The 19966-nt window shown below is 34.2% G+C and overlaps 1 protein-coding gene across 2 annotated transcripts in view; it reads right to left on the minus strand.

Moving 5' to 3' along the window:
- Positions 1 to 19966, minus strand: part of LOC145683957 (uncharacterized) — a 263383-nt gene that overhangs the window by 170425 nt on the left and 72992 nt on the right. For both annotated transcript variants that reach the window (XM_081755673.1, XM_081755674.1), the window contains exons 7-8: positions 9382 to 9534; positions 2177 to 2242 (exon numbers count right to left, since the gene is read on the minus strand). In XM_081755673.1, coding sequence (XP_081611799.1) covers positions 2177 to 2242; positions 9382 to 9534 — 219 coding nt within the window. The remainder of the gene's footprint in view (positions 1 to 2176; positions 2243 to 9381; positions 9535 to 19966) is intronic.

The following is a 19966-nucleotide window of genomic DNA, read 5'->3' on the forward strand; positions in this document are numbered from 1 at the left end:
ATTTGGTTGTCCGCGAACTCCTCCTAGACCGTTTGGCCGATCTCAACCAAACTTAGCACGCTGATAGAGTATGTCGTGCTGAGTGAAAACATAGGTCGAAATAAAAAATCCGATGTACCATCGAGGAATAATCACCGAAAAACGCTTCCTCCTAGACCGTTTGGCCGATCTCAACCAAACTTAGCACGCTGATAGAGTATGTCGTGCTGAGTGACAACATAGGTCGAAATAAAGAATCCGATGTACCATCGAGGAATAATCACCGAAAAACGCTTCCTGATTACGTAGTTTAAGCTCGCGCAGCTCATTTCATTGCAATCGGGTATATCCATTGCATTCCTAGTTTAAAATTACGCAATATTGTGTTGTTAGATGAATTGGCGTTACTTGGTACTGAACTACCACATGTATGCCATTAAGACCCATTCACAGAATTAGAGATCGAAACCTATGCTATACGGCATTGGAATACAGTGGTTTTGATACATTTCTTTGCATTTCAATTGGATCCTGGTAGCTTAGTGGTAAAGCGCTCACCTCTGACATGGAGTCCTTGTTTCGATCAAGTGAGTTTTTGTGCTATTCATTACACCGGTCCGTGCATTTTCTCGAGATTCTTCCGTTTCCTTCTACCTTCTCCATTCTACTATTTCATTCATTATTAACATCGTTATCTTTTTTTTTAGCCTTGAAGTATAAAAGTTGGACGTTAAAGTAAAAATTGCATTTCTTTTGTTTGCATTTACATGGTACAGGTACTTCCGGTGGAAGTATTTCTTCTACTACAGAAATCAACCAATCACAATCTTTTAAGAGACCTTAATACAATGTATTGAGATATCCATAGTTTTAATAATGCAGTACCAACTGTGATTCTGCACATACGATCTCTTTTGTTTAGGTGCTTTCAAGATGATGTTCGGTGGGAGGCTTGAGAAATCAATTCGTTCTATGTTGTGATACTTCGTCCCTCTGAAGTCATTAATGCTGTATAGTTTGCCCTAAAGACGTTTTGAAAATATGAGTTAATTTGTTGGTTCGTGCTGTTGGTTAACTCATTTTTCCCAAAATGTTTCAAACGGTCGTCTGACTCTTTGTTAAATTTAACAGTATCATGTTTTGTCGAAAATTTGCTTGTGATATCACATCTAGACAATGCAGGGCTCACAAAATATTCCGATATGTAATTAATAACTTTGTGGGTTGGTAAATGTCTGGTTGTTGCTCCTGTGCCACGTAGAATCCAAATCTCAATAAATCATTTCTTCTTAAACTCCAAAGTGTAAAGGTACACTGAACATACAAATAAATTAGCATCGGACGAAGCATGTAAAAAGTGTGTCATTTCTGGTGTCTTGATGGCGTGATTCGCATGTAAAACAAGTTTTTCATCTGCTTCTTCAACATATGACAATAGGTACTCTATTTCACTGGACTCACCGTTCAAAAGACATACACTCTTCTCTTCGTTGATCTCAGGCTCATATGTGAATGTAAATACTTACAGTTAGCAGAGAACCACACTACATAATATATTGAGCAAAGACATGCTGACGATTGTACTTGTGTGGAGATGCCCAAAATGTTTGGAAAAGGTGTTTCAATGATAGAAATAGTAACTTTAATAGGAAAGAAAGCATTCTTCCTCCTGCTTCTGATAATTTAATACGGGAGCTTGGACCAAACCAGTGGCCCTATTTGCCAGAAGTGAATGCTCTACCAGTAAGCCACCTTTCTACAAAGCAGATCCTTTCCGCAAGTCATCCGACTATTTGAATGATATTGTATTGAGTTCGAGGGCTAACTCTTTGCTAAGCTTATCCCCCAATTTTTCTTTTAGTTTTACTGAGCAACTTAAAAGCAATGAAGAATATAAAAAAGGTCGAAAGTAAGTAAACTAGTAACTTAAAAGATGTCTCATATAAACTAATAATTGTTTTCAGGAGCTCTCGTACAACATACAAATTTGAATTCCCAATAACTATGACATCGTAATCTTGGCACTGAAATTTTTGCTCCATAAAAATGGTTTCTAAACTGTTATTATTTAGAAGCGTTTTGTAGCTATTACCTAGCTAAATTTCTATTTATTATATATTCTTCTTTTATGTTTTTCACTAAAATTCAAGGAAATTGGATGTGAGCTTAGAGAAGAGTAAACCAGGTTTTATCTTACCAGCAAAAGCAGGAATGGTAACGGTCATAAAGTAATTTGGATAGTCCTTCCCTATCTTCAGTTTTCCTGTAAATAAGATTATAAGGTAATTAGGATGAAAGTGCTGGAAAGTATACATACAATAATAATATAAAAACTTAATTTCTACGTCATGTACATATTAATACGTTAATTTTTGAGCTAGGAAATGCTTAAAGTTGAAATGTTTGAAAAAAGATTAAAGAAATTAGAATGTTTTATTAAACGGTTTTTGGGAGTAAGACAGAGATGATAGATAAAGTGAAAGTAAAAACAATTCAATACCTAAGTTAATCATACATAACAATTACATAAACAATCTAATGGTTTATTGGTCATTTTTTTTAAAGAATATAACAACCTGTCGTGTATGTGCTTCCGTTGACAAACATTCCTGTATTCAGATTTATTATTAAGATTATTTACTCAAATTAAAACACGGCAATATTGCAGTTCATCATGAAAGCTGGAACCTGGAAATGTTGACTTACGAAAAAAAACTTGAAAATGTTTATTGTGGACATAGAAAGTAAGAAGTAAATTCGCCTGTACAGTATGAATAGTACAGTGGTTCTCAACCTTTTCGACTGAAGACACTTTAGTAATGTTCAGGCTATCATGACGCACTTGTTTGATATTTATAATATAAATAATAATTATATCTATTATAATAGTGAAACCTATTAGTTTTTATAATTACTCTGTGAGCACTGAGCATTATTGTGGAGGTGTTGCTGGAGGTGTTGGCTGCTACAGTCTGTCTCGATTTTAACTACCTGGGTAATTATTATTAAATTCTAAAATTTCGAGACACACCTTAGGGGGCTGCATCACACACCAGTATATTCCTACTCATCGGTTGAGAACCACTGGAATAGTATATAACTTGAAGATGAACGGAACATTATGTGTGCTATATGCCCGGAGAAGATGTTGATCAGGGTTAATAAGCTGCATAACCACATGGAATAAGAATAGTGTTGGCGCGTGGAAAAGTAATTAACTTCCAGCTTCACCTGATATTCAAGAGATATCTACTGTGCAAGACTTACTGAAAAAGAACGAAGCAGCTTGTAGCCAACAGTGTGACAAGGTTACTAAGTTGATGAGATTTGGGTATCTGAAAAGCTGGAGTACTTTGAGAGACATGGGTGAAGGAAATCAATATCTGATAGAGAAATGAATGGACTAATGCGGCCCAGAGAGATTGTATCACAGACTTTTCAGCAATATATTTAATTGAATGCCATCCTGATGTGCTGTTACTCCAAGGTGCTCAATCTGTTGCACTTAAGCCTAGTCTCCATTAAGTTCCACCTTACTCCCCAATGGCCAACGGGCTATACTTGATAGTTTCACCATCATGAGATCTTGATGTCTAGATTCTGTTTTTCCTACAACTTAAATGGCTCTAAGTCTGGCAACTTCCGCATGATAAAGAATTCTTCAGGGAAGTAAATCTTACCATTGCTGCAATTCCATCTCACAGAAGAGCTTTTACCAATCCCATCAAGCACCAACCTTCTGTCAGTTTAGCGGTTATCATCTAGAGCCAAGAATTGTAATTGAGTCTTCCGTCCATTTGGTACTTATCTGTCACAACCAGTAGACTTTGCTCAGCTTGCTGTCTATTAAATAGTCATCATCCAACACTTCCCACCGCTTTCCAACGTGATACTAATGGGATAATACAAAGCGCCAACCACCACCATCATTCTACCATAAGCCTTTCAGTCAACATTCAGGCTTCGAGATAATCCAGCATATCGAAATTGGTTCTCAAATGAATAGATGGAAACTTCGATCTATTCTTCAAGGCCCAGTTACACATCGTATTCTTAAATTCCGCTACATCAATTGTGTCAGCCGAACAATTTTATCATCCAAAGTGACTTATTTTGTTGGTACCATCATTCAATGATACTGCAGTACCGCTTTTCAAGATATCTTTAAAATACCATAATACTTCTAATTTTGTCTTTGATTCTTGATAATCATGTCATCCCCAGACACGCGATAGCAGTCTTCAACTTCTTACATCAGCTTCTACTACAGATTTTCTTTTTCTATGTGCAAGGAAATACTCGGGGAAACTTCTAGCTCTTGATTCTAAACAACGCTTCTCACACAATAAATTATTCCCTTGGTGTTTCTGACAAGATATCGTAACAAAAAAATCTCAATCCAAAACAATTCATGTTAAAAAGATGGAAAGTTAAGAATGAGTACGAAAGAGTAATGCTGTAAATATTAACACTACTAAATTCTTCATTTAAGGTAAATTATCAATTTTTGGCAAGTTCTTGAAATAAATTTCTTCATTCAGAAAATATTTAGATGACTTGTGGTCTACTGTAACCAATTCGACAATATTTTCGAATACTTTCAGAATGAGAAAAATTATATCAAGATGTTGGCAGAATATCTATCATAGCTTGCCTATCAATATGCAAAGTTTCGTATTTCTAATTAGTCATGAACATACCGTACGTTTATGTTAATAAGTGAGAGAATGAGTCAGTCACAAAAAAACGTAGTTTGTGGTGTTCATATCTCAAACTCGCATGGTTCCCCATATAAGATCGCATACTTATGTGCCACATACCATTACTAGTTACAATGTGTAATTTTACGTTGCTGACATTATTGGTTCCTCAAAAGTTGTCTTTAAATGGCCATTTCGTTCTATCTGTGAGGTGATGGCTCTGTTTGATATCTCCAGCAGTAGTATCCGTAAGTTGGAATTTTTCTGAATATGTACATGTTACCCATACCAATGTGTGAAATTTCGTATTTCTAGATAATCGGGAACATATCAAACATTTATGTCAGTCAGTGAAGGTAATTCACCTAAAAATCACGAAAGACGAAGTTTGAAGGGGTATATTAATTACTTCAATACTGGATGATCCCCTACACGTAAGATTTAGTGTTTATGTACAACATATCAGTACTAATAACTGTGCAATTAGGCGTTGCTTACATTCTTAGTTACTTAGCAGTGATGTCTTGAAAACCACAATTTCGGTCTATGTAGTCACTCGTCTTAAGCTAGCTCCCAGCGCGGCCGGACTTGGCTGCGTTCGCGGTTTCACATGCTGATAATAGTAGTAGTCGTGAATGGGGACTTACTACACTTCTGCTAACGATAATTCTCTTGTGTTCCGTATAGTGTCTGCGTAAATAACGTATAGGCCTATAATTAATTATAATTAATTATAGTTAATATACGTGTAGTTGTGTCACACATGGTGCATACAGCCCGTACAGTGTTGAGTGCTTCATCATCTGCCATTATAGGTATTCTGCTATTATTAGTAGGTTATTTCCAGCAACTGTGAAGCTTCCATGCTCCACGGTCTACTGCTAACCTCTTAGTATTCACATAAGAATTTTCTGTTTTATTATCGTCCATTAATTGTAGTTTCCTTCGTTTCTCCTTCTCTATTCTGCCAATATACCCTCTAACATGTACCTCATGATAAGTTTCTTGTTACTCAATGTCCCAACCAGGTTCTCTTCACAATAATATCGAAAATTGTTTTTGTCTCCGGCACAATTTCTAACACCCATTCATTCGTTTTCCGCTCGACCCAGCTGATTCTCTCCATTCTTCTCCACACTCACATTTCCAAAGTTTCCAGTCGTTTTTTCATCATTTTGGATAATGCTCATGTTTCTGCTCCATACAGTACAATAATGTACACGAAGCGCTTTATAAGCCTTTTTAATTCTTTATTCAAAGTCCCACAAAATAGTATTTTTTCCCTCCTAAAGGCTTCTTTCGCTATTCTTATTCTTGCTTTTATTTCACGTTCACACTTCATATCGTCACTAATCCTAATACTACCCAGGTATCGAGAACTAGTCACCTGTTCTATTTTCTACCTGTTCCCCTCCTATTTTTATATTTGACACCACCCTCTTCGTTCCAATCACCATCGGTTTTTACTTTGTAGCATTTATTTTTATTCTATATTCTTCACGCCCTTCCTCAAGATTTCCGACACGTTATTGATTTTCTATTCATATTCCGCAACAAGCTCCATAATATAACTAATACCAAACCGTATACACCTAATCATTACCTAAGTAAAGCGTATGGGCTAATGTTTGGTGAATTTTGGTTTCTATTAATTATCATTTCGGGACAAATGAGAAAATAATCTAAAAAATTATATGTAAGACGTGTGCTGAAAGCCATTGACAACTAATTTGTAGACAAGAAAGAGCAATGTAATGTAACCCAAAACAAAGTGAAAAAAAAATCATTGTAAATCTGTACGTTCAGTGCATTATTAATTTTTGTGTGATAAATAGAATCTCAAAGACATAAGAAATAAATATAATGGTCAATGTTTTCAGCTACAACCAAGTCATATAGAAATTCCTAAGAAAATTAAAAATATTACATATAATTTGTAACCTTGCAGTTGAAAAATAAACCTTTTTTAAATAAATAAATATAACATTCATTCGATAAATTTTACGTATATAATATTTGCAATTTAGACACACGGTGGTGAATCACTGATAGACGTTAAGCACAGACAAGAGGCAATTAAACTTTTACCAAATTAGTATATTTAGAAAAATTAAGAAAATAATATTTTTGAACATAAATACTAAGTTCAGAAAATATTCAGAGTCAACTTTCGTTGTAGACAGAGAGAGATACGAAGGATCTCTGACTATGGATACTCACTAAGAGTCCGATGGTACTCCTACCTTGAAACTGTTATAGATACTATCTTCCATTTTACATTCTTTAGATAAACAGTACACCCTATGTATTTGGTTCAATTGTTTAAAGAAAAGAATGATGTCTATAGTAAAAGATGCGTGTCAATTTGTTGATGGGTTAGAGGCCAAAAAATTAGATATTTATCTATTTTTTTACTGATTAGCTTTTGTTATTGATATGTATATTAATTACCCAAAGTATAATGTTTTTAAAATATTATAAGTAAGTAGATATTTTCTTTCATCTTTATTTTACATTAGATTACTAAGTAATATTTTCTAAGTGGTATGCAGTTATGAAGAGAAAATTTGCGTGTAGACTTTGATTTCCTCAATGTTTTTTTGCAATGTTTGAGACAGTGAAGACAGCATTAATGAATACCTCTCATAATGAAGAGATGTACATTGTCACGAGGGTAGTATATTTTACTATAAACAGCTGAACATTATATACCAGACTCGCAACAGCAGAATTTAGCATAAAGCACTATGTTAGCAGTATCATGGCAGCATTGTAACCTACTGGTTTGATTTCTATATCTTGGCTTGACCACATTTCGTTATACCATGCTGTTGAATCTAGAATAGTTTTACTTTATTCTTTATGTCTTTCTCCGATACACGTAAGTACAGACGCTTGGGACTGCATAGTGTCTCCTGAAGACGTTATTTTTGTGATTGTGCTTCCCATAGTAGGTTAGATATGTCCTGTATGATGATTAATAATTTAATAGAAATATTATTGTTAAGATGTAGAAGATGATACACGATAATAAATTGGAAACATTTTACGGAGTACGAATTGGTTATAACGTTGTGGACATTTTCATGAATTCACTTCTTAAGATAATTATATAGAATCTTTGATAAATCAACATTTAATAAAAATAACAACGTCGTAAAATTTGCATAGCTTTAAACAGGGACTAAAACACATATTGACAATGTTGAAAGTACATAGAAATCTTTAAACACAAAAAATTATTTTGCTGAATGTGTTTTCTCTCGGTATCGTTATGCGAAGTGTTATGGGCAGGAGAGCACTTTTCTACTAGCAAGTGAGAAATAGTGTTATATGCTACGAATTATAAGGGTTAACTACTTATTATACAGAAAATATTTTAGTAAATTATAACTAGTTACTAAAAATAAATTTCATTGTTAAACATAGTAATTACCGATTAAGATTGAAGGTTACAGTCTACATGCAATGTTATTATTATATATATAAAAAATAAAAGTTATAAATCTACTTGGCTATAGGATACAGAATGCATAATTTACAACTAAGTTCGAATTGTCACTCAATTCAGTCATTGACACTTCCCAGTCTCAGATCATCTTCCTTTATTGTTTCTGCGGTTTATACCATTATGAACCGAATCACTTCACTTCATTTGGGTTATCAATCAACTTTATGTGTCAATTTATATGATTTGAGATATTTATTTGATGAGACTAACTTTTCTTTGCTGTACATGATGATGATATAACTGCACAATTTGATCAGCTTGTCGAGCCGTCTGACTCGGATTATACATACGATGTTGTGGCAATCACTTCATCACACACACTGTCCCTTATCAAACTTGTTCTCCTTATTCTCCACTCCAAAGTTCAGCGAAAGAATTTTATCTCCTTTTTTCTGGTTTTCTAACCAAGTTCTATGAAGTTGATCGACTGTTCCTTTAATACATTACTGTTTTCGTAATTTTGATTGACTTACAGAATTTGGCGGATTTTAAAGGAAAATTGTATATATCTGGATTGAGAGGAAGAGACGCTACTGCAGACGCTTTCGAAAATTGGTGGTAGGAGATGAGAAAGGATTTATTTGTGATATTTAGAAAGTTGTCTTTGGCGTCTAGGGAGAGTTGATTCTTTTTACAAATTTAAGTGAGAAGACAACAAATCTCTTAAAGTTGACCTTAGACTTGGAAGGAACAATACGTGTGTTGTTGAAGAAGAGCAATAGAAGGAAAACTTTTGGGTTATATAAAACAAGGGTAAATTATCAGAAAAAGTAAAAGCGTGTCCTGCGGGGTAGAAATCGGTATTGTGGGACAATGGAGTTGAAATGTCGATGTCTTGAAATTACATAGAAAAAAAAATACAGCTTCATCAAGTTCAAGGATTTCCGAAGCGAAAAGAAAATTGTTCATGTACATATTTATAATGAAATTTCATGTGTACCGTTCCAGTTACCTTCTAGTCACAGCGAAAAAGAATTATTTTTATAGTATAGTTATTCAAATTTTCCTAATTGAACCTCTTTGCTTGGAATTAGTAAGAAAACATCATCTTTCAGAAGCCAACGCGTTAAACTGAATGAATGGAAGAAGAGTGTCTTGGTTGGAAGTTTAACACCAGAAATCAAAATAAGTACTGATTGTGATGGGGTATTACTAATCCAATTTATAGAACTAAACTTAAGTAGTTATTACCTGATGGTCGTAAAGGACTTGCTGTAGTTTCATTGTGTGTTTGTCCATCTTTAAATGTTGTGGATTCCTCGTGTGAAGCGTTAAAAGTCATGTTTCTTAGATTTGCAAGAAACTCCTCGAATTCTGAGATGTCAACTAGTTCGTACTTTAATTCTATAATGAATACATAAATATAATTAAAATGAATATAACTTAGTATGTATAACCTTACCTACTAGAGCCAGTTGCGTACTTTTCGTGAGACAACATGCTGTAATTTAAGTACTTTACCTATGTTACTATTTTCAACAGTGCCGTCTGTTACTTTTGAAACTAAGAAGGTTGCTAAAAATCAGAATTAATTAATAGGACTTTAAAAATTACCGAAATACCAAAACAGGTAATGATAGTTTTGAATACCGAACTTTAGGTATTACTCATACTGAATATCGATACACCGAAAAACTGAATTACTGAAAACACCAAATCATACCTAAATATGAAAAATGAGAAACTATACTAAAATACTGAAAATATCGAACCATACCAAAAACCGAAAGTACCAAGTCATACCGACATATGGAAGAAACAATCAATATCTGAATGATTTTTTTTTATTTTCACTCTTAGGAAAAGTACAACCCAGCGCTTCTTTCTTTCCACTTTGAAAAATGAAATGAAATCTTTGAGTTTTACGTCCCACAGTTATGCCGGTTAGGCTAAAGGAGACGGATTTCTTTCCACTTTATATACAAGGATATTATAGGTTATAATATATTTCTTGTACATTATCTTACTGTATTTCATGTATGCATATATACATTTTTATCAGAATGAGGTTCTTGGCTCTTTGTTTTGTTCTTCAAGTGTAGTTACGTATTCTCTACGTACGTTCGGTGTTGCATAAGGACAAAGAACACCAAAATCAAGCTTGAAACTAGAATTTTACCTGCTATATTACTGGTTTATATTTCTTAAATAAAATACGAAAAACGATATTATACGAAAATTTGCACCTAAAATTTTTAATATTTTCAGGACACACTAATATTTTAGAGACTAATTGTTCTCTCCATTGCCCATTCACTAAATAATCGAGAAAGTTGTATAAAAAATACAAAACTTCGACAACGTTTGAGTTTCTTTGTTAACATTTGGTGGCGTTCTTGAACTATTATCAGATGGGCCACTCACACCTGTCTTGCGAACGGAATGCTGGGAATCAGCGAAACAAGATGGCGGCACCTCTGCAATTTTGCACCAATGTGGAGTTGCGGAGAGTCATTAGATTTTTGTTAGCTAAAAGGTTGAAACCAATTGAAATTCATCGTCGGATGACAATGCAATATGGTCGAACACAGGTGTACAAGTGGAGAGGGAAGTTCAAACTTGGTGAAACAAGTGTTCAAGATTTCGCAACTCTCGCAGTGTTGTTCACTATGAGTACACAGAGCATCCTGGGCATGGATGATTCCTTGTATTGCTGTTTAGCGTTCCTTTTAGCACCAATATTATATGAAACAGGACCTACAGCTTATGGGATCCGAATCACGTAGGCTCCTACCGGAAATCAAGCTGCGAATTTCACGCGAAAGGTGCGTAGACTCAACACAGTGCATCTAGAGAGCTCTTATAGAGATATCTAATGGGAAGTACACCCATCTAATATTAATATTATCCAGCACATGCTCTCTTTAAATTTACGACCGAACGAGTGTATTACCGGGCTAGGTATATGTTTAGTTTTGAAACCGATCGTGTGTATACCTACCAAAATTCTCATTATATCTACTTTCATAATCGTGGGACTTTATAAAATTATATCTCCTTTTAGGGTATTTCTGTTTTATGCTGTACTATTTTTTTTAAATTTAAAACATGTCTGTATCAAATTGTAACTCCTAACAGCGAACAGTACTATTGGCAAATATATTGACGATAAATTAATATCATTTCGAAAGTTAAAGAAAAATAAAAAGGCGAGAAAACCATGCTGACTGTACTTAATCAAACTTTAAATATAAATTGATATTACTAAAAAGCGTCTATACATATTAATAGATTTTCTTAAGATTGAAACGGTTATCTTCCTTCGTCTCAGTATTTTATTTCCAAATACTTTCAGTCCATAACTTGCTATATTACGATCTGGAGAATTTCCAAGTACTTAATTTTCTCTGCATTTACTTCTAAGGCCATGTTCCTTCAAGCGTTTAATAAAAAAAAATCTGCATTTCTCCCCCATCAGATTTACATCAACATACGCCATAACCAGCCCATTCATCTCTAGGCCTTGGCATCTTAGGAATTAGGATTTAGATTTCTGGGCTTTCGGCATCTATGGCCATGTTAGCCTGTCACACTTGATGCGGTTCTTTACACATTTCCACAGTCACTGTTTTCAAGTTCTACTTTATTAGGGGTCGTAACATGAGATTCCAAACAGATAGTGGCATTTATTTATAAACCTTTTGTAATAATAAGTGCAAATAGTATATATCTGTCCTTTGCTCTTTTTTTCAAAAGAAATGGTTCTGTTTCACTTACATCTGCTGCTGTCCTGACAACTGAGTGTCCGTAAGAATTATTTTTACAGGTTTCACTGACATAGTAACGTACAGAGCACTCCATGATACCCTGCAAAATTCCTAGTAGTAACACAAAGAATAATTACCAGCAAACTATATGCATAGGAACGCACAATGGCATTCTGCAGCGATTCGGCACATTCTGGCTTGCCAACTGCAACATATCTTGTTTCACCTTGTCACAACTTACGCAAATCCACAAGAACATGTCTATAACTGTCAAAGCATGCACATACTGGCAGTATTGAAGTGCAAACAGTAATACAAATAAATATTTATACTAAGTTTTCCACATCTATTATAATCTAAAACAAATATCTGACGATAGCTTTTACCAATACAAATTTATTGATGGTATTAAAATACAAATAAAGGGTCGCATTCTTTTTATCATTTCTGACAATTTATATATCTATATCTATATCTATATCTATATCTATATCTATATCTATATCTATATCTATATCTATATCTATATCTATATCTATATCTTTATCTATATCTATCTATCTATCTATCTATAGCACCAAGAGGTCTCTGTGTAACGTGCTGTAGGCAATAACTATTCGCATTTATATGACATTTTTCTTGGTCTCTAAAGTTACTACAATGGTTACCTACATCAGTTTAATGCGTTTCACAACTCCAAATAATATATTCAATGTATATAGTAATTTTTTGGCCAAATAGAAGATGCATCTTTTTTTACTTTGAATTGCATATATATTATTGTTTTGTCTTTTTATACTTAAATAAGTTCATTTTATATTGTTATAATTATAATGAGTCCTATCTACTACGTTATCAACCCACAGACAAAAAAGTTGGTTATTCTGAAGACAAAAAGTGGAGGTGTTTCATTATGTTCTATCTGGACTTCTTTTTCCCAAAACAGAAAAATGTATTTTATATTTTAAACCGTTGTTGTGTCTAAAGTATTTAGAATTTTCCTGTGAAATTCCAGGGTTTCATAGCTCTTAGTGTGGGAAACCTTCACAATAATTGAATTTTCCCCTGCTCTAAAATTGTATGTTTTATATTTAAAAAACTACATTTTCGGCAATTATCAAGGGTTCTTTGTAACCAAAATAGCTATATTACATGTTAATTTCTTTTTGTGTGTATGAACTTTATGCATACATTTATATATGGGCTAAGCATTTCTTCTAATTACTTTGACAAAGTATGAAAAAGGAGAACTAACAATTTTCGAAGGTATTTGCATATCTACATTGTTTTTCCAAGTGGTTTCTAAGTAACGTTTTGAAGTTGCCAACCTTACGTGTTTTCGACCTACGATACTGACGAATCAGATAATTCACCCATATCACGTGACCACTAGTGCGTTGTTGTTTGACTGTGAACTTCTCATTCAAGACATGGAAACATTGAGTAGATAATATTTTTTGAAGCGCAGCCAACATTACGGATTTATCTTAACCAATCAAAAGCGGAATGTTCAGTGGGGAGAGGGAAACTAGTTTCAGTTGTATTTTGATGACTAAGATTAGCGGCTGCAGTGACTGGCGCGCGGGGAAGGGGAAAGGGGTGGCGGAGTGGGATGGATTTTTAAGAGCTTTTAGAAGGTAGGAATTAGACGCTTGAATGAATCTTTTGATTCTCATTAGTCATAAATTTTTCAGGTACAAGCTTTTTAAAAATAGACTGTCTTTATGCTGTTGAATATACAGTAGTACTGAAAGTGAATGTATTTGATAGTAACATAATAATAGCGTTAACATAATGACATCAAAAATTCAACAATAGGATGCTTATGTAAAATCGGAAGATTGCATATTTATATACGTATATATCGTCTGTGTATTTCAGAATAACTAAAAAAGAAATATTGAAGGTTAAATGGAGGAGAATGTAAGAAAACACACAGGCACCTCTATCTGAGAGCACCCGTACATCGCTTTTAAAGTGAATCGGGTAATCTCTATAGAATTGTGATACTTCCAAATTCTGGTATTAATTGGAAGTGGTACACCGAAACCGAATATTCATTTTTTCTGAACATTGTATATTTAGGTCAGATTAGGGTTGCACTTTAAAAATTTAAAACACACTTGTGTTGAACATTTTTGTAGAAAAATCTTCGATCTTCCTTAAAGGTATTTTAAACGCTTGTCGAACAGATTAATTATAACTAAAGATATTAACTACCAAAGATTAATGTTAGCTATCTCTGCTTTCATTTCAAGAAGAAGAGAGTTGGTTTCTAATAAAATTACGAAAATTAAATAAATAAATCTGGTAGTCCCAGTAACTTTGTGAATCAATGTAAACGAGATTATTGATCCATGGGTCAATTTGACACACGACTAGTGTTCCAAGGTTCTTCGAATATAGCATAATATATGACTGAAAATTCGAAAGTTTCACGTATTCTTGTGGACCACCACACTTTGACAGACTTAATAGCTTGTTTGAACATAGTTGACAGTTGTTTTCATTGCTGACCTATTTTGCCTTTTCTGCCATGACATAATAGAACTGAACACGAAGAAAGACTCTATCTAGTTGTACTTCCGAGAGTAAACTGTTTGCCTCATGTAGCAGAGTTCCTCTGACTCTCATTCTCTCTCTTTCTCTATCTGTATGTAAGTATGTGTGTCTGTATCTTGTTTGAATGCTTCCATCCATCATCATTTTTGTTTTTGTTATGGATTGTTTGACGCAAGTGTAATGAAAGCGATTAAAGATAATTTGAATGGTTAATTAGTTTTAGTTAAACCATATCAGAAAAATTATATCCCGATAATTCATATGTGTTATTTCTCGGAATTTTTGGAAGGGGAAATCCATTAATATACCTTAGGGGACAAGAAGAGGAAAATACATACGTAGCCTGGGGTCAGACTTCAGTTCATTCAAACGCTAGCTACGGAAACGTATCAAACTTGGCACTAAAAAGATTAGTGTTTGCGAAAAATAAGTAGCATTGATTAAAGCAACAGAGAAATGAAAATGAAACCATGGAATGAAATTGGTGAAGGAATATAGTAATTGTGAACTGAATAAATTGATAACTGAAGAAAAATGAAATAAAAATTATCAACATAAGTAACAGATATCCAGCAATAGCTAAAATAGACTATCCGAATTATTTCACAACTCACCATAAAATAAATTAAATTGATCAAGTGTCAATCTCTTATTGTTTTACTTGTAAACCCATTTCCTCTTTGATAGTCTCTTTTCTTATGACTAGAGTCCCGGATGTTTATTTGCTTACATTACCAAAAATCATGTATTTATTTATGTGCTTGAAATGTTTAAATGTTAGGGATGGCATCGAGACGAGACTTTATACAGTCTCGGTCTCGTCTCGGTTGATAAATAGCGGTCTCGGTCTCCATCTCGTCTCGAGTCAAAAATCACAGTCTCGATCTCGATCTCCTTTTGGTCAACACAGGGATGGTATCGAGACGAGACGAGACGAGACTTCATACAGTCTCGGTCTCGTATTGGTTGATAAATAGTGGTCTCGGTCTCGTCTCGAATCAAAAATCGCCGTCTCGGTCAACAGATGCTTGTCTTGGTCTCGGTCCCGAGGACCAAGTCTCGGTCTCGTCTCGAAAGTCTCGAAATAAATAGTGTGAAATTAAAATTGTGAACGTATTATTATCGCACAGTCTGTCGTTTCCGCTTCTTATTTTTGTCTTCATTTTTATCAGAATTATGGTATGGTGTACATCTTCATACCTGATTTGCTAGCGCTAATGGTTTCCATGCGTGTATTCCAGGTTCAATCGTCAGCGGGTATATCATTCCTGGGATAAAACCCTAATAGTAAGCCATATTTACTTTCAGCAATAGACTTAGTCTCATATAGCTTCAGAACTCCCTATACAATTAAATTCTATTAAATTAACTCCAGTAGTATACAGTAGTTTATTTACTTCGTTTGAATCAGAATTGTTCAATTCCTCCTAAGGGATAACGCAACATATAGCAGCATGAATGTATTTAACCATACCGAAATTGAAATTTTACAATATCTCATTTATTATCAAATGCATTCTGCTTTGACTGTCATTTTAAAAATAGAATATTGTAGTATACCAGTATTGACAGAATGACAATATAACGTTCATTATCTGCACAAATAAGGTAAATTATTATATATTTTGTTTCAAATTAATCAAATGCTTTAATACCGTTTCACATCTCAATGTTTAATTGATACTTTATAACACGAACTTTCCGAACCTGTGGTAGGAGCTACGGCACTCATCTTTGCTATGTGTGTTCTTGGGTTGGATCACCAAACAAGTTAGATTCAAAGTCGCATAGTTCGCGTCTCACTTTAAGTACAATATTTCTTAAGTCCATAAGGTCGTTTTGCATTACATAAGCATATATCCAGTGCCGTAACTAGGCAAGAGCAACTGGGGCAGTGTCCCCTGGCCCTCACCCATAAGGGTCTAGAAAAAACCAGCCAGGCCTACAAAATTTCTACTCTGAGAATTGAATAAAGGATAATAATGTAATAATATAAGTCTAAAAGCATCCTACTACTTCGTAACTACTTACTATAGTTTGAAAAACAGTACTATAGGTCCTAGTTAAGGAACCAGTCTTTCGCTTCTTCTGTAAAATTACGAAATTATGACTTAGTTCAGTTTACCTCTGAGGTCCAGATATAATAAATAATCACCATCATCATAATCAACCATTCTCAATCCACTACTGGATGAAGGTCTTTCCAGGTTTACTCCACAACTATGTATCTTGAGCAATTCTTTTCCAGGTTACTTCCCAGTGGTTCTTGGACGTTTCCTAGGCTGTTTTTATCTCTTGGGATCCAGTCTAGAATTGTTTTCGTCCATCGATCATAATATCTTCTTGCAATACGTCCAGCACATTTTCCAGCTCATGTTAAAATTGTTTCATTAGTACCAGTCATTAGTTGCCAAATAATTTATTTCTATATATCTGGGCTACAAATAGTTCAAGTCCGTTACTTTCAAAGCAGAGACACGCTACTTTTTGATCTTCGGATCTGGCAAACACTGACTGAATTATTTAATCAACACAATGTGAGTACCACCATTTCGTCTAGCAGCTAGTATGCTTGACTTCGGTTCGTGTGGTACCGAGATCGATTCGTAGTGGGGGTAAAGTTGAACGACCAAAGTGGTTCGGATTACAATATAATCAGTAGCTGCACGTCTCCTTTAGTTGCCCTGGCATAATCGTGGGGACGTTAAACTAAAACAAAACAAACCAAAAATGAACACAATGTGTATTACTAACCGTAAGCCCTTGAAGAATTGCATACAGTTATATGGTATGGGCAAGGCGACCAGACGTCCCGTTTTAGCCGGGACAGTCCCTTATTTTCAACCGTTATCCCGTTTTTTTCTGATTCTCAAACGGGACGCCTAAATGTCCCGTTTTTAAGCAAACATGACCCAGGTGTCTCGTAATTACTATTCAAAATACAAATGGTCAATGCAAATTCTGCACTCTTCCGTACCAACACTCATTGGGAAGGTTCAGCCGTGCCTGAAACTTCTGAATATTCAAATGAAAATTGAGTGTTCTGTGGTTCAAGTGGGGATTGAGTGAGAATTCTGAGTGTTCAAGTAGTTAAAAGTATTGTTGGGTAGTACTTAAGTTAGAAATGCTGTGTTATCATTCTTACTTGTGTATTTTGTAAATTGAAAACATTGCTGAGTCCCAAAATGCAATGTGGAAGTCACCTTCCCCCCTCGTCGCCGATTCGTATGCGTCCCGTTTTTGAAAGTAAAAGTTCTGGTCACCTTGGGTATGGATCGATTTTCAGGTGGCCGCTGGTCAAACTAAAGCAAGTAAAATGTAATTAGGGTGCAATTAGAACTTTTAATTAAGCACGACTTTAATCTAAAGTGTACATAGGCCTAAGGCTTAGTGGGAACAACTAGTATTACTGAAAATTTATGACTTATATTTAATTTCAGTTACAATTTGCATTTACATGTATTGCTGGAACGAAAACTTTGACATTAACTTTATGAGTAGTCCAAAGACTATGAAAACCGTCTTCTTTTGAAAGCACTATAGAATACACGATTGCACTATAAAACAAATAAAGAGTAATTTTAAAATATTTTGCAGCTTAGCTACGCTATTTGCACTATATTTAGAATAATATTTAGCAATTTATTTCTGTGGGCAACACTGCTTAAAATAATGTAACTGCGACTTGTAATTAAAACCACCAAAAACTATTGTTGTAATGTTATAGAAGCAAAGCAAAGCAACAATCATTATAAAAATTTAACACAAATACGTCATTTTAAACGGTTTGAAGAATAAGTGTTTGAAATGGCATTATGATCATTTAAGTTTTTTGGAAGCATCTACATGATAAGACATGATATGCCAGCATGTTTTCGAAGTAAAGTCTAGATAAAATTAAATTTTCCATTTTTTGTAACTTTGTTCCTTCATTCATTCCAAATACATTACACCATAATAATAGTATTTGACGCTAAGATACAATATTGATGCGCATTGCACCGTCCATGCCATTTGAGTTATTAGAGATCTCCAAAATGTTGATGCTAGTGATACTGTATTGTCCTTTGTTACACTGAATAATGTATGCGGTATTGTGGTTGTATTTTAATATCTAAATTAGAAATATGTAATACCTTACGCAGTGCAATTTGAGAAAATACAACTTTACGCTGCGTTAACAACACTGCTAGGTTATCTACTGGTATTGCAGCGTATCTAGAAAATTTCCCTTCAATATTTCACACAACTTATTATAAAATTTCAGCATTATATATATATATATATATATATATATATATATATATATATATATATATATATATATATATATATATATATATATATATATATATATCGCGGATCCAAAGGGGGGAGTATAGGGGCCATAGACCCTTTGACGCTCAGATATACACTCGATAAAATGGGCTTCAATCCTACTTTCTTTACACTGGATAAAGCGGCAAATTATGGTTTAGCCCCTCCCTTGAACATATCCTGGAACCGCAGCTATATATATATATATATATATATATATATATATATATATATATATATATATATATATATATATATAAGGGCGGATCCAAGGGGGCTATAGGGGCTACAACCCCCCTTGACCCTCAGATATACACTGGATAAAATGGGCTTCAATCATGCTTTACACTGGATAAAATGTCAAAATATGGTTTAGCCCCTCCCTTAATCATATCCTGGATCCGCCACTGTAAAATTTGGCACTCTTATTGAAAAATATCTGAATTTTTCAAATTGTCAAAGGAAATAAAAGAAAATTGCTGTTTAGCTCGCCTTTTGGGGTGTAAACACAGAAGTTCATTTTCCTTATGGGAGATTCAATGTTAAATTTTGGAAGCAGTTTTCTCCAATACTTATTCGTAAAGATTTTGGGGCAAATGAGTTGTATTTGCTACAAAATGCAAAAACAATCATTTACAAAGCTAATAAAGCCGTCTCAAACATTAATTTGGGAAGGCCACCCTTTTGGGGAGCAAGGGGCGTAAAAAGGTGGTGGGTAATATGTTAGCAAAGTATCAAAATTTATTTTCGGAATTCCAGTAAGCGTCAGATTAATCACGAATGTCACAGTATTAATGCTCCAGTACTCCTTACATATAAGAATGACTTATAATGGAGCTACAGCCTTCTTTCAAAAATAAATAAAAAAAAAATCACCATAAATATCCTTAGTAGGGACTACGAAAAGAAGGTATATTTTGTTAATTAATGTGAAATTTAGCGTGGTTGTAGCAAAAAGTTATGAGTTTTCACATCTGGAATGTTATTTTGGTAACGCATCGCCTTAGGAGAGCACAGGGGGCTGAATAAAAGTAAGTTCATTTTATCTGTCTTACACTTAGATTAATGAAATCTTTAAGCAATTTAGTTTATGACGACTGAGCCAAGAAAAGTGTTGTTTTCGAAAAAGAATAATATGTTTTCTTGGGTTTATAGTATAGCCTTACTCAACCTGATCCTTATTCCTCGCG

Source organism: Thermobia domestica, chromosome 4, assembly GCF_964235325.1.
Source record: "Thermobia domestica chromosome 4, izTheDome1.hap1.1, whole genome shotgun sequence".
NCBI lineage: Eukaryota > Metazoa > Arthropoda > Insecta > Zygentoma > Lepismatidae > Thermobia > Thermobia domestica.